This window comes from Mesoplodon bidens (genome assembly GCF_964165515.1).
Source record: "Mesoplodon bidens genome assembly, chromosome: 6".
NCBI classification, from domain to species: Eukaryota; Metazoa; Chordata; class Mammalia; order Artiodactyla; family Ziphiidae; genus Mesoplodon; species Mesoplodon bidens.
The window spans coordinates 81,608,253-81,623,544 of record NC_138162.1 but is presented as its reverse complement, the minus strand read 5'-3'; the positions used below and the strand labels follow the sequence as shown (position 1 = coordinate 81,623,544).

At 41.2% G+C, this 15,292-nt stretch overlaps 1 protein-coding gene and 1 long non-coding RNA gene across 2 annotated transcripts in view; one reads left to right on the top strand and one right to left on the bottom strand.

Annotated features, from left to right (window-relative positions):
* Nucleotides 1–15,292, top strand: part of LOC308619013 — a 133,673-nt gene that overhangs the window by 62,519 nt on the left and 55,862 nt on the right. The gene's annotated exons all lie outside the window — the stretch shown is intronic.
* GDA (guanine deaminase) overlaps nt 13,456–15,292 on the bottom strand; it is a gene marked incomplete at its 5' end in the record, with an annotated part of 135,469 nt that continues 133,632 nt past the window's right edge. Inside the window, 2 exons of the mRNA XM_081237468.1 lie at nt 13,456–14,243; nt 14,779–14,875. Of these exons, the coding sequence (XP_081093594.1) occupies nt 14,806–14,875 (70 nt within the window). The 3' untranslated portion in view covers nt 13,456–14,243; nt 14,779–14,805. The remainder of the gene's footprint in view (nt 14,244–14,778; nt 14,876–15,292) is intronic.

Here is a 15,292-nt window from a genome sequence, read left to right as displayed (position 1 = left end):
AGTGTTCCCTTTTCTCCACACCCTCTCCAGCATTTATTGTTTCTAGATTTCTTGATGATGGCCATTCTGACTGGTGTGAGATGATATCTCATTGTAGTTTTGACTTGCATTTCTCTAATGATTAATGATGTTGAGCATTCTTTCATGTGTTTGTTGGCAGTCTGTATATCTTCTTTGGAGAAATGCCTATTTAAGTCTTCTGCCCATTTTTGGATTGGGTTGTTTGTTTTTTTGCTATTGAGCTGCATGAGCTGTTTATAAATTTTGGAGATTAATCCTTTGTCAGTTGCTTCATTTGCAAATATTTTCTCCCATTCTGAGGGTTGTCTTTTGGTCTTGTTTATGGTTTCCTTTGCTGTGCAAAAGCTTTGAAGTTTCATTAGGTCCCATTTGTTTATCTTTGTTTTTATTTCCATTTCTCTAGGAGGTGGGTCCAAAAGGATCTTGCTGTGATTTATGTCATAGAGTGTTCTACCTATGTTTTCCTCTAAGAGTTTGATAGTTTCTGGCCTTACATTTAAGTCTTTAATCCATTATGAGCTTATTTTTGTGTATGGTGTTAGGGAATGATCTAATCTCAAACTTTTACATGTCCCTGTCCAGTTTTCCCAGCACCACTTATTGAAGGGGCTGTCCTTTCTCCAATGTACATTCCTGCCTCCTTTATCAAAGATAAGTTGGCCATATGTGCGTGGGTTTATCTCTGGGCTTTCTATCCTGATCCACTGATCTATCTTTCTGTTTTTATGCCAGTACCACACTGTCTTAATTACTGTAGCTTTGTAGTATAGTCTGAAGTCAGGGAGCCTGATTCCTCCAGCGCCGTTTTTCGTTCTCAAGATTGCTTTGGCTATTCGGGGTCTTTTGTTTTTCCAAACGAATTTTGAAATTTTTTGTTCTAGTTCTGTGAAAAATGCCAGTGGTAGTTTGATAGGGATTGCATTGAATCTGTAGATTGCTTTGGGTAGTAGAGTCATTTTCACAATATTGATTCTTCCAATCCAGGAGCATGGTATATCTCTCCATCTATTTGTATCATCTTTAATTTCTTTCATCAGTGTCTTATAATTTTCTGCATACAGGTCCTTTGTCTCCTTAGGTAGGTTTATTCCTAGATATTTTATTCTTTTTGTTGCAGTGGTAAATGGGAGTGTTTTCTTGATTTCATTTTCAGATTTTTCATCATTAGTGTACAGGAATGCCAGAGATTTCTGTACATTAATTTTGTATCCTGCTACTTTACCAAATTCATTGATTAGCTCTAGTAGTTTTTCGGTAGCATCTTTAGGATTCTCTATGTATAGTATCATGTCATCTGCAAACAGTGACAGCTTTACTTCTTCTTTTCCAATTTGGATTCCTTTTATTTCCTTTTCTTCTCTGATTGCTGTGGCTAAAACTTCCAAAACTATGTTGAATAAGAGTGGTGAGAGTGGGCAGCCTTGTCTTGTTCCTGATCTTAGTGGAAATGGTTTCAGCTTTTCACCATTGAGGACAATGTTGGCTGTGGGTTTGTCATATATGGCCTTTATTATGTTGAGGAAAGTTCCCTCTATGCCTACTTTCTGCAGGGTTTTTATCATAAATGGGTGTTGAATTTTGTCGAAAGCTTTCTCTGCACCTATTGAGACGATCATATGGTTTTTCTCCTTCAACTTGTTAATATGGTGTATCACATTGATTGATTTGCGTATATTGAAGAATCCTTGCATTCCTGGAATAAACCCCACTTGATCATGGTGTATGATCCTTTTAATGTGCTGTTGGATTCTGTTTGCTAGTATTTTGTTGAGGATTTTTGCATCTATGTTCATCAGTGATATTGGCCTGTAGTTTTCTTTCTTTGTGACATCCTTGCCTGGTTTTGGTATCAAGGTGATGGTAACCTCGTAGAATGAGTTTGGGAGTGTTCCTTCCTCTGATATTGTTTGGAAGAGTTTGAGAAGGATGGGTGTTAGCTCTTCTCTAAATGTTTGATAGAATTCACCTGTGAAGCCATCTGGTCCTGGGCTTTTGTTTGATGGAAGATTTTTAATCACAGTTTCAATTTCAGTGCTTGTGATTGGTCTATTCATATTTTCTATTTCTTCCTGAGTCAGTCTTGGCAGGTTGTGCATTTCTAAGAATTTGTCCATTTCTTCCAGGTTGTCCATTTTATTGGCATAGAGTTGCTTATAGTAATCTCTCATGATCTTTTGTATTTCTGCAGTGTCAGTTGTTACTTCTCCTTTTTCATGTCTAATTCTATTGATTTGAGTCTTCTCCCTTCTTTTCTTGATGAGTCTGGCTAATGGTTTGTCAATTTTGTTTATCTTCTCAAAGAACCAGCTTTTAGTTTTATTGATCTTTGCTATCGTTTCCTTCATTTCTTTTTCATTTATTTCTGATCTGATCTTTATGATTTCTTTCCTTCTGCTAACGTTGGGGGTTTTTTGTTCTTCTTTCTCTAATTGCTTTAGGTGCAGGGTCAGGTTGTTTATCCGAGGTGTTTCCTGTTTCTTAAGGTGGGATTGCATTGCTATAAACTTCCCCCTTAGAACTGCTTTTGCTGCGTCCCATAGGTTTTGGGTCGTCGTGTCTCCATTGTCATTTGTTTCTAGGTATTTTTTAATTTCCTCTTTGATTTCTTCAGTGATCACTTCGTTATTGAGTAGTGTATTGTTTAGCCTCCATGTGTTTGTATTTTTTACAGATCTTTTCCTGTAATTGATGTCTAGCCTCATAGCATTGTGGTCGAAAAACATACTTGATACAATTTCAATTTTCTTAAATTTACCAAGGCTTGATTTGTGACCCAAGATATGATGTATCCTGGAGAATGTTCCATGAGCACTTGAGAAAAATGTGTATTCTGTTGTTTTTGGATGGAATGTCCTATAAATATCAATTAAGTCCATCTTGTTTAATGTATCATTTAAAGCTTGTGTTTCCTTATTTATTTTCATTTTGGATGATCTGTCCATTGGTGAAAGTGGGGTGTTAAAGTCCCCTACTATGATTGTGTTACTGTCGATTTCCCCTTTTATGGCTGTTAGTATTTGCCTTATGTATTGAGGTGCTCCTACGTTGGGTGCATAAATATTTACAATTGCTGTATCTTCTTCTTGGATCGATCCCTTTATCATTATGTAGTGTCCTTCTTTGTCTCTTCTAATAGTCTTTATTTTAAAGTCTATTTTGTCTGATATGAGAATTGCTACTCCAGCTTTCTTTTGACTTCCATTTGCATGGAATATCTTTTTCCATCCCCTTACTTTCAGTCTGTATGTGTCTCTAGGTCTGAAGTGGGTGTCTTGTAGACAGCATATATATGGGTCTTGTTTTTGTATCCATTCAGCCAATCTGTGTCTTTTGGTGGGAGCATTTAGTCCATTTACATTTAAGGTAATTATTGATATGTATGTTCCTATTCCCATTTCCTTAATTGCTTTGGGTTCATTATTGTAGGTATATTCCTTCTGTTGTGTTTCTTGCCTAGAGAAGTTCCTTTAGCATTTGTTGTAAAGCTGGTTGGGTGGTGCTGAACTCTCTCAGCTTTTGCTTGTCTGTAAACGTTTTAATTTCTCCATCAAATCTGAATGAGATCCTTGCTGGGTAGAGTAATCTTGGTTGCAGGTTTCTCTCCTTCATCACTTTAATTATGTCCTGCCACTCCCTTCTGGCTTGTAGAGTTTCTGCTGAGAGATCAGCTGTTAACCTGATGGGGATTCCCTTGTGTGTTATTTGTTGTTTTTCCCTTGCTGCTTTTAATATGATTTCTTTGTGTTTAATTTTTGACAGTTTGATTAGTATGTGTCTTGGCGTATTTCTCCTTGGATTTATTCTGTATGGGACTCTCTGTGCCTCCTGGACTTGATTAACTATTTCCTTTTCCATATTAGGGAAGTTTTCAACTATAATCTCTTCAAATATTTTCTCAGTCCCTTTCTTTTTCTCTTCTTCTTCTGGAACCCCTATAATTCGAATGTTGGTGCGTTTAATGTTGTCCCAGAGGTCTCTGAGACTGTCCTCTGTTCTTTTCATTCTTTTTTCTTTATTTTGCTCTGCATCAGTTATTTCCACTATTTTATCTTCCACCTCACTTATCCGTTCTTCTGCCTCAGTTATTCTGCTATTGATCCCATGTAGAGTATTTTTCATTTCATTTATTGTGTTTTTTTTTTTTTTTTTTTGCTGTACACGGGCCTCTCGCTGTTGTGGCCTCTCCCGTTGCGGACGGAACGCAGGCTCCAGACGCGCAGACTCAGCGGCCATGGCTCACGGGCCCAGCCGCTCCGCGGCATGTGGGATCTTCCCGGACCTGGGCACGAACCCAGGTCCCCTGCATCGGCAAGCGGACTCTCAACCACTGCGCCACCAGGGAAGCCCATTTATTGTGTTTTTAATCGATGCTTGATTCATCTTTAGTTCTTCTAGGTCCTTGTTAACTGTTTCTTGCATTTTGTCTATTCTATTTCCAAGATTATGGATCTTGGAAATAGAATCTTGGATCAGCTTTACTATCATTATTCTGAATTCTTTTTCAGGTAGACTGCCTATTACCTCTTCATTTGTTAGGTCTGGTAGGTTTTTATCTTGCTCCTTCACCTGCTGTGTTTTTTTCTGCCTTCTCATTTTGCTTATGTTACTGTGTTTGGGGTCTCCTTCTTGCAGGCTGCAGATTCGTAGTTCCCATTGTTTTTGGTGTCTGTCCCCAGTGGCTAAGGTTGTTTCAGTAGGTTGTGTAGGCTTCCTGGTGGGGGGGACTAATGCCTGTGTTCTGGTGGTTGAGGCTCGATCTTGTCTTTCTGGTGGACAGGTCCACGTCTGGTGGTGTGTTTTGGGGTGCCTATGGCCTTATTATGTTTTTAGGTAGCCTCTCTGCTAATGAGTGGGGTTGTGTTCCTGCCTTGCTAGTTGCTTGGCATAGGGTGACCAGCACTGTAGCTTGCTGGTCGTTGAGTGAAGGTGGGTGCTGGTGTTGAGATGGAGATCTCTGGGAGATTTTCGCTGCTTGATATTATGTGGAGCTGGGAGGTCTCTTGTGGACCCGTGTCCTGAAGTTGGCTCTCCCACTTCAGAGGCACAGCACTGACTCCTGGTTGCAGCACCAAGAGCCTTTCATCCACCTGGCTCAGAATAACAGGGAGAAAAAGCAGAAAGAAAGAATTAGTAGAAGAAAGAAAGAGAGAGGGAAAGAAAGGAAGAAGGGAAGAAAGGAAGGAATGAAGGAAGAAAGAAAGAAAGAAAGGAGGGAGGGAGGGAGGAAGGATGGAAAGAGAGAAGGAAAGAAAGGAGGGAGGGAGGGAGGAATGAAAGCAAAAGGAAGAGTGAATGGAAGAAGGGAGGGAGGGAGGAAGGAAGGAAAGAAAGAGACAGGAGGGAGGGAGGAAGGAAAGAAAAAGAAAGTGGAAAGAAGAAGGGTGGGAGGGAGGGAGGGAGGAAAGAAAAAGAAAGAAGGAAAGGAGGAGCGGAGGGAGGGAGGGAGCAAGGGAAGGTAGGAAAAAAAGAAAGAGCAGGTAAAGTAAAATAGAATAAAGTATGAAGTATAGTAGCGTAATTAAAATTAAAAAGTAATTATTGAAAAAAAACGGACCGATAGAACCCTGGGACATATGGTGGAAGCAAAGCTATACAGAGAGAATCTTACACAGAAGATTACACATACACATTCACAAAAAGAGAGCAGGGGGAAAAATCAAAAATCTTGCTCTCCAAGTCCACCTCCTCAATTTGGGATAATTCGTTGTAAAAAGAGGAAAAGGGCGAGAAGTCTGAAATCTTGCTCTCTAAGTCCACCTCCTTAATTTGGGATAATTCGTTGTAAAAAGAGGAAAAGGGGGGAAATTCTTAAATCTTGTCCTCAAAGTCCACTTCCTCAATTTGGGATGATTCGCTGTCCATTCATGCACTCCACAGACGCAGGGCACAGCAAATGGACCGTGGAGCTTTAATCCGCTGCCTCCGAGGCTGCACAGAGAGATTTCCCTGTCTCTGCTCTCACAGCTCCCGGGTCTCAGCCTTGGACCTGGCCCCGCCTCTGCGCGTAGGTCGCCAGAGGGCGTCCGTTCTTCGCTCAGACAGGACGGGTTTAAAGGAGCCGCTGATTCGGGGGCTCTGGCTCACTCAGGCAGAGGGGAGGGAGGGGCGCGCAGTGTGGGGCGGGCCTGCGGCGGCAGAGGCCGGCGTGACGTGGCAGCAGCCCGTTGCGCTCCGTGCGCTTTCCCAGGAAAGCCGTCCCCGGGTCCCGGGACCCCGGCAGTGGCGGTATGCACAGGCCCCCAGGAAGGCGGGGCGGAATGTGACCCGCGCTCGCACACAGGCCCCGCGGCGGCGGGGGCGGGGCGGCGGCGCCGGCCCCAGCGTCCCACGCCCGTCTCCGAGGTCCGCGCCTTACCTGCGGCTCGCGCCTGTCTCCGGCGCTTCCCCAAGCAGCCCTCTTAATGCCCTCTCCTCGCGCACCAGGAAACAAAAGGGAAAAAAGTCTCTTGCCTCTTCGGCAGCTCCAGACCCTTTCCCCGGACTCCCTCCGGGCTAGCCGTGGTGCACTAACCCCTTCAGGCTCTCTTCCTGCCGCCAGCCCCAGTCCTCTCCCTGCGCTCCGACTGAAAGCCGATACCCGAGCCTCAGCTCCCAGCCCCGCCCGCCCCGGCGGCCGAGCAGACAAGCCTCTCGGGCTGGTGTGTGCCTGAGGGCACCGATCCTCTGTGCCGGAATCTCTCTGCTTTGCCCTCCGCACCCCTGTTGCTGTGCTCTCCTCCGCTACTCCGAAGCTTCCCCCTCCGCCACCTGCAGTCTCTGCCCGCGAAGGGGCTTGTAGTGTGTAGAAACCTTCCCTCCTTCACGGCTCCCTCCCACTGGTGCAGGTCCCGTCCCTATCCTATTGTCTCTGTTTATTCTTTTTTTTCTTTTGCCCTACCCAGGTATGTGGGGAGTTTCTTGCCTTTTGGGGGGTCTGAGGTCTTCTGTCAGCGTTCAGTAGGTGTTCTGTAGGAGTTGTTCCACGTGTAGATGAATTTCTGATGTATGTGTGGGGAGGAAGGTGATCTCCGCGTCTTACTCTTCCTCCATCTTCCTCCGGGGCCCTAGAGAGTTTTTATCATAAATGGATGTGAAATTTTATCAGTGGCTTTTTCTGCATCTATTGAGATGATCTTATGGTTTTTATTCTTTTTTTTTTTTTTTTTTTTTTTTTGCTGTATGCGGGCCTCTCACCGTTGTGGCCTTTCCCGTTGCGAAGCACAGGCTCCAGACGCGTAGGCTCAGCGGCCATGGCTCACAGGCCCAGCCGCTCCGCAGCATGTGGGATCCTCCAGGACCGGGGCAGGAACCCGTGTCCCCTGCATCGGCAGGCGGACTCTCAACCACTGCGCCACCAGGGAAGCCCTGGTTTTTATTCTTTAATTTGTTAATGTGGTGTATCACACTGATTGATCTGTGGATATTGAAAAATTCTCGCAACCCTGAGATAAATCCCACTTGATCATGGTGTATGATCCTTTTAATGTATTCTTGGATTCGATTTGCGAGTATTTTGTTGAGGATTTTTGCGTCTATATTCATCACTGATATTGGCCTGTAATTTTCTTTTTTTGTGGTATCTTTGTCAGGTTTTGGCATCAAAGTGATGGTGGCCTCATAGAATGAGTTCGCAAGTGTTCCTTCCTCTGCAATTTTTTGGAATAGTTTCAGAATGATAGGTGTTAACTCTTCTTAAATGTTTGGTAGCATTCACCTGTGAAGCCTCTGGTCCTGGACTTTTGTTGGGAGTTTTTAAATCACAGACTCAATTTCAGTACTTGTGATTGGTCTATTCATATTTTCTGTTTCTTCCTGGTTCAGTCTTGGGAGATTGTACATTTCTTCTAGGTTGTCCATTTTATTGGCATATAGTTACTTGTAGTAGTCTCTTACGGTCCTTTGTATTTCTGTGGTGTTGGTTGTAACTTTTTTTCATTTCTAATTTTATTGATTTGGGCCCTCTCCCTTTTTTTTCTTGATGAGTCTGGCTAGAGGTTTATCAATTTTGTTTATCTTTTCAAAGACCCAGATTTTAGTTTCATTGATCTTTTCTATTGTTTTCTTCATCTCTATTTCATTTATTTCTGCTCTGATTTTTTATTATTTCTTTCTACTAACTTTGGGGTTTGTTTGTTCTTTAGATGTAAGGTTAGGTCATTTATTTGAGATTTTTCTTGTTTCCTGAGGCAAGCTTGTATTACTATAAACTTTCCTCTTAGAACTGATTTTGCTGCATCCCGTAGGTTTTGGATTGTCCTGTTTTCATTTTCATTTGTCTCTAGGTATTTTTTGATTTTCTCTTTGATTTCTTCAATGATTCACTGGTTGTTTAGTAGCATGTTCTTTAGCCTCCACGTTTCTGTGTGTGTGTGTGATTACAGTGTTTTTTTCTTGTAGTTGATTTCTAATTTCATAATGTTGTGTTTGGAAAATATGCTTGATATGATTTCAATTTTCTTAAATTACCAAGACTTGTTTTGTGGCCCAGCCTGTGATTTGTCCTGGAGAGTGTTCCATGTGCAATTGAAAAGAATGTGTATTCTGCTGTTTTTGGATGGAATGCTCTGTAAATATCAATTAAGTCCATCTGATCTAATGTGTCATTTGAGGCCTGTGTTTCCTTATTGATATTCTGTCTGGATGATCTGTCCATTTTGAAAGTGGGGTGTTAAAGTCCCTCACTATTATTGTCTTACTCTCAATTTCTCCTTTTATGGCTGTTAGCATTTGCCTTATGTATTGAGGTGCTCCTATGTTGGGTGCGTGTATAATTACAATTGTTTTATCTTCTTCTTAGATTGATTCCTTGATCATTATGTAATGTCCTTCTTTGTCTTTTGTTAACAGTGTTTAAAGTCTATTTTGTCTGATATGTGTATTGCTATTCCAGCTTTCTTTTGGTTTCCATTTGCATGGAATACCTTTTCCATCCCCTCACTTTCAGTCTGTATGTGTCCCTAGCTCTGAAGTGGGTTTCTTGTAGACAGCATATATATGGGTCTTGTTCTTGTATCTATTCAGCCAGTCTGTGTCTTTTCATTGGAGCATTTAATCCGTTTATGTTTAAGGTAATTATTGATATGTATGTTCTTATTGCTGTTGTTTCTGTAGGTCATTTTTTCCCTTTCCTCTTTTGTTCTCTTGTGATTTGATGACTGTCTTTAGTGTTAGGCAGCCTGTCTGCTGATGGGTGGGTCTGTGTTCCTGTCCTGTTGATTGTTTGGCCTGAGGCGTCCTAGCACTGGAGCCTACAGGCCATTGTATGAGGCCAGGTCTTGTTGCTAAAGATGCAAGCAGTATGTCTGCCTCTAGGAAGAGTTCAAGTAGATGTGCACTCCCTGCTATTTCCGCCACCATATTTTATGACCCCAGAGAGGTCCACGGCCGCCCCCCAACCCCATCTCCCCAGCAGGCCCTGCAAGACCAGCAGATAAGTCTGGCCCAGGCTCCTATGAAGTCACTGCTTTTGCTCTGGGTCCTGATGTGCACGAGACCTTGTGTGCACCCTCCTTGAGTGGAGTCTCTGTTTCCCCCAGTCCTGTGGAGCTCCTATAATCAAGCCCCACTGGCCTTCAAAGCCAAATGCTCTGGGGGCTCCTCCTCCCAATGCTGGACCCCTCAGCTGGGGATCCTAATGTGGGACTCAGAGCTGTCAGTCCTGTGGGAGATATTCTGCAATATAATTATTCCCCAGTTTGTGGGTCACCCACCCGGGTGGTATGGGATTTGATCATATTGCGTCTCCTGTGGTTTCTTCTTTATGTCTTTGGATGTAGAATATCTTTTTTTAGTAGGTTCCAGTCTTTTTTTATTGATGGTTGTTCAGCAGTTGTGATTTTGGTGTGCTCATGAGAGGAGGTGAGCCAATTCTGATTTCCTTTAGAATCAATTATGCCATGTTAAATGGTCTACAGTACCACAAATGACATTAAATGAAGGTTGTATATGCATTTATGTTGACTTCTTTCTTACCTGGGCATTAATTTTATAGGGAACATGAAGATATTGTATAGGTTTTTTTCATAATGGTGTCTTTTTCCCTCTATAAGTTACAGTAAATAATCCACTAAAAAGAGATTGTGCAATTGTCCTGGACATCAACAGATCTATCACTGAGCTTAAAACAGCAACCACAAACAACCCAAACTCCATAGCTTCTCTTTTACATGCACACTATGAAAACTTTGCCATGAGATTTTACTGAGTGCATACTGTGCCATTGCACCAGGCTGGGACATGTTTGTGATACTGAAGGGTTTGTTGTGGTTATATGAATTAATCCAGAATACATAATTTTCAAAGCCTGATTCATCTTTCATAGTTCAGCCAGGAGGAAAGTGTTCATGAATTGAAAGAAGTATGTGTGCTTTTTCTGAGCCTCTTAAGTTATCCTTTGAAATAACAAAAGCCTCTCATGTCTTTATCTGTTCATGTGCTTCAGTCAGTGTTTTCAAAGTGCTTTCCAAGCACAAAGACATCTCTGCATTTATTCCCCAGCTCAGGTGTGGATGGAATCAACTCTTGCAGAAAGAGAAAGAAAACATCAAAGCTCTTTAAGGTCTCTCAAGTGCTCCAGGAAGCAAATTTAGTCATGAAAAAAATCAAGAGTAAAATTCTTCCTTGGTTTACTCATTTATGGATCGTGGCTTTATTTGACAGCAGTAAAACAAAAGTGTGATGTGGAGACTATCCAGGATTAAAAGGACAGAAATTAACTTCACAGTGAAGCTTCAAGTTTAGGTTTTTAATCAGGTGCATGAGAACCTCTTATCATCTGAATAAATGGTAACCTTTCTAGGGCCTTTATTTCTCTTATGTTAGATTTTACTGCTATGACTTTGAGCTTTCTACAAATAGGGAAACAAATGTTTGTTTAATTCCCTACAGGGTGAGCAGAATCTAGGCAATTGGGGAGGGCCCCAGTGACTTGAGAAGTTCCATGATATCTGTTCATATTTTAGCACTTTTTACCTTGGGGCAAAAATGTTTTATTTTTTCTGAGTTACCACTGAAAAATTTCTCTACAAAGTTTTTGCCATAGAGAATGCTTTTTTTTTTTTTTTTTGCGGTACACGGGCCTCTCACTGCCGTGGCCCCTCCTGCCATGGAGCACAGGCTCCGGACGCACAGGCCCAGTGGCCATGGCCCATGGGCCCAGCCGCTCTGCGGCACGTGGGATCCTCCCGGACCGGGGCATGAACCCGTGCCCCCTGCCTCGGCAGGAGGACTCCAAACCACTGTGCCACCAGGGAAGCCCTAGAGAATGCTTTTTTAGCCACCTCTCTCTCTCTTTCCAGGCTGAAATATAGATCTTACTAATATAGAAGCATGAAAAAATTCAAGGAGTATGACAAATTTAATGTAATGTAACTTTACAATGATAGTGTAGGCAGCCTTGATGGTAAAAGGAGATGAGTCTGAATTAGTGAAAAAAAGTTAATTATACTTTAAAATAATGTTCTGTCATTTCAAAGAACAGAGAATACTTCACTTATCCCATTTAAAAAGAGGGTTTGAAAAAATAACCCTACTCCTTGTTAGTGACAACAAACTGCTTGTGGGCCCAGTTCCTTTGAGTGCCTTTTCATGGAGTCTTAAAATACCCTACTACAGGCCCTTTTTGCTACTGGAAGTTATATATATTTCATGTCTAAATGGCAGTTATATATATTTCATGTATAATTTTATTTAAATCCTGAATTGAGTACCATGGAGTAATTTGTTTTTGTCTGTTAAGTACCCATTACAGAACTCTGGCCTACAATATGCAAATTAAATTAGGCAGACTTTATTGCTATACACAATGCACATGAACATTCTCTTCTGGGTATTTTGACTAAGTTGTTCCTTAGGAGAAAAAAAAAAGATGCTTAGTAAGTTGCTCAGAACATTGAGGGAGAATTTATAGACCAAATCTACTACTCTCATAGGCTTCTTGTTATAAATAAAAAATAATGAACATAGTGCTGAATAGTGCCAGAAAAAATCAGATTTAATCCTTACAGAATATTTTTATGTACAGAGAGATCCTTAACACCACTTGATTTCAATTCTAAAAACTAAACTGAGAAAAACACATTTTAAATTATTTTTATTTCTGTTCAGTTTGTATTCATTTTATTTATTTTTTATTTTTTATTTTTTTTTTGCAGTACGCGGGCCTCTCACTGTTGCGGCCTCTCCCATTGTGGAGCACAGGCTCCGGACACGCAGGCCCAGTGACCATGGTTCACGGGCCCAGCCGTTCCGCGGCATATGGGATCTTCCCAGACCGGGGCACGAACCCGTGTCCCCTCCATCGGCAGGTGGACTCTCAACCACTGCGCCACCAGGGAAGCCCTGTATTCATTTTAAAAATAATAACTACCATACAGTGAGCACTCACTTTGTTCCAGCTGCTATCTGTTTGGTTTTTTTTTGTTTTGTTTTGTTTTTGCGGTTCACGGGCATCTCACTGTTGTGGCCTCTCCCGTTGCAGAGCACAGGCTCCAGACGTACAGGCCCAGCGGCCATGGCTCACGGGCCCAGCCGCTCAGCGGCATGTGGGATCCTCCCGGACCAGGGCACGAACCTGCATCCCCCGCATTGGCAGGCAGATTCTCAACCACTGCGCCACCAGGGAAGCCCCCCAGCTGCTATCTTAAGTGCTGGCTATGTATTATTTTATTTAATCCTCATGATTCTAAGGCAGGCCCTCATGTCATGGCCAAATCACAGAATGAAGTCATGGAGACTTAAAGTATACAGCTCAAATGACACTGGAAACTGCTTCCTCACTGCTGGTGATAAGCCATTAGAGGTTCAAGAAATCAAGTGGGAAATTCGCTATCAGCATTTTAAAAATTATAGAGAATAGAACAGAATGAGAAATAGCCCAGGGTATCACAGATAGGGAAAATATCATTTTGTGAGACGTTTGTTTTAAATGCTCATGCACATGTGTATGTGTGAACTAATTCTTGATGTTAAAGTGCATGTTTCACTCTGGGTTGTGGCTTAAAAAATAAGAAATATCAACTCTGCTTAAATCAAAGGCAACAGTAATCTGATTCTAAAGAGCTGAACATTATAGCTATAGCTTAATTTTTAAAAGTTGTGTATAGTGACTATTATAGGATAGAAGATACATGTTGGCCCACAGCTAAATATTCTATTTTTTCCAGTCTTATGATATTTCTTTTTTCTTATTGAGATAGCATTGGTTTATAACATTATATGTTTCATGTGTACAACATTATATTTCTACTTCTGTATACACTACAGCATGCTCACCACCAAAAATTTTAGTTTCCATCCATCACCAGACAGTTGACCCTCTTCAATCTTAAAATTCACGTTAAAAGGAGAAACCACTTTAAGATTAATCCCCCTTCTATCAGATTGATAGAACTCACAACAACAAAAACACATAAACACAAAATCTCGTTTATTTTTGTCTGAAGCACAAAGGAGCTCAGCACAGGAACAATAAGCAAATCATACAAATATTGAGAAAAAATGTTCCCATGAATACATATGTATATATATTCTTAAGAGCAGCGATCAGAAGTTTAACACAATGTAAGGTGGTTTTCAATAAAGAATGCTTTCTGACAGGCTTTTGAGTAGGAAGTGAACACATCAATCACTGCCACATAATGGCTGTTACTCAAGTCACTTGAATCCGGTGGACTGTGGAAACCATCTTGGAATTTACATTTAGTTTCACCATTGGCCGGTTCAACTTTTGCATTTCACTCAATTTGTACCAGATTTACAGATTAACTCCTCACCCTCTTGATCTCTCACACTCAGGACTGTAGGAGGGAAAGGAAGGAGGGGCTGGGCGTGAAAACATGCATGGGACCAATGCCAGGGTTTCTAATACGTGTCTGTTCATTTCTGCACTTCTTTCCATGCTTTAGAGACATTAAAAAAGTGTCAGGGTCCAAAGTCATACCTAAAGTGGCTAAGTAAATCTGAAATTGCAAAGAAAAAAAAAACTTAAAAATTCACAAAAATCCACCAGTTTAAAAATTTCTTCAAGACATTGCCCATAACATATTTTGTAGTCTACCTTTTAATAACTCAGAACACTCTTTAAAAGAAAAAAAAAAAAGCATGTGATTGCTTCCAGCATCATCACCTCTGTCCAGCAGGCTACAGGAGCATCCAACTCGGGATATCTTCCATGTATAGCACACATGTAGAATTGATACAATGTGCCTTCCAGCTTGTCTTTAAAGCTTTCCGTATGTCTGGTTCTGAGGTGAAAAAATTAAAAATAGGAAGAGTCTGGAAGGGAATGAAGATTCAAAATACATTGCTGGATCTCACAGCCATTGTTTCCCTTCTGAGATCTCAACTGTAGCTGCCAACAGGGATATTCAAGGGTGCACTTCAAATCAGCTAAGCATAACAGGGGTGTTTCCCCACTGCCTTCCTTTCTTGACCGTGCAGAATTCTCACAAAAATTAAAAGAGATGCAATGGGGTTCAATGCTCATAATATTAATTTAGAAAGACCTCCTCCTAGCACGAAGGAAGCTTATTCCAAGATATTCTCTTGGATTCTAAAACCTTTGACAATTAAATCAGAAGAAGCTGGGAGAATAAGTAAGGGGACAGAGTTTCCTTGGTCTCAGTTTACAATTACTAGGACAACCTTTCCTGTTCTAATCCTACATTTTAGTCTTTTTTGAAAATTAAATTAATGTTGGCTGATTAGCCTGCTTTTGTGTTCTGGTTGCAAAAATAATTTAAAATGTATGATAGTCACTACTATTGAATATGTTTTTACCTGTTAAAGTGTATTCCATTAAAAAGGTCACGAAACCTGAAGCAAATAGTGCAGAGTAGGGTGAGGGGGCTGAGAAGATGTTTTAATTCTTCCTTTCCTGTCAGAGAGCAAAATATTCAAACATAAAGTGACAAATAGGATTGGCTTGGAATACTGCCTTTCCGCAATTCAGAAAGTCAACCCACATTAAGCAAAGGCAACATTTCAAAGTGCAGAACATCTGGGCACGTGTATGGCTAATGCCTGCAGTACCGCAAAAAGCATGTGCAACATTCAGCAACACTGCACTCTGGGAAATAAAACACATAAGTTATAAGTAATGCAGGGAGATCAAAGTACATGTAAACATTTCAACACATTATATTCGTACTAGAAAAGATATTCAGGTCTTAACATATTATCAGGGCTAAACTTAATATTTGACAGATTGGTTGTATATGGCCATTATTCCTGCTTCTGATGCCACACTTATTTATATTTACTGCATGTAAGCCCTAAATCTAAATGAAAGTTG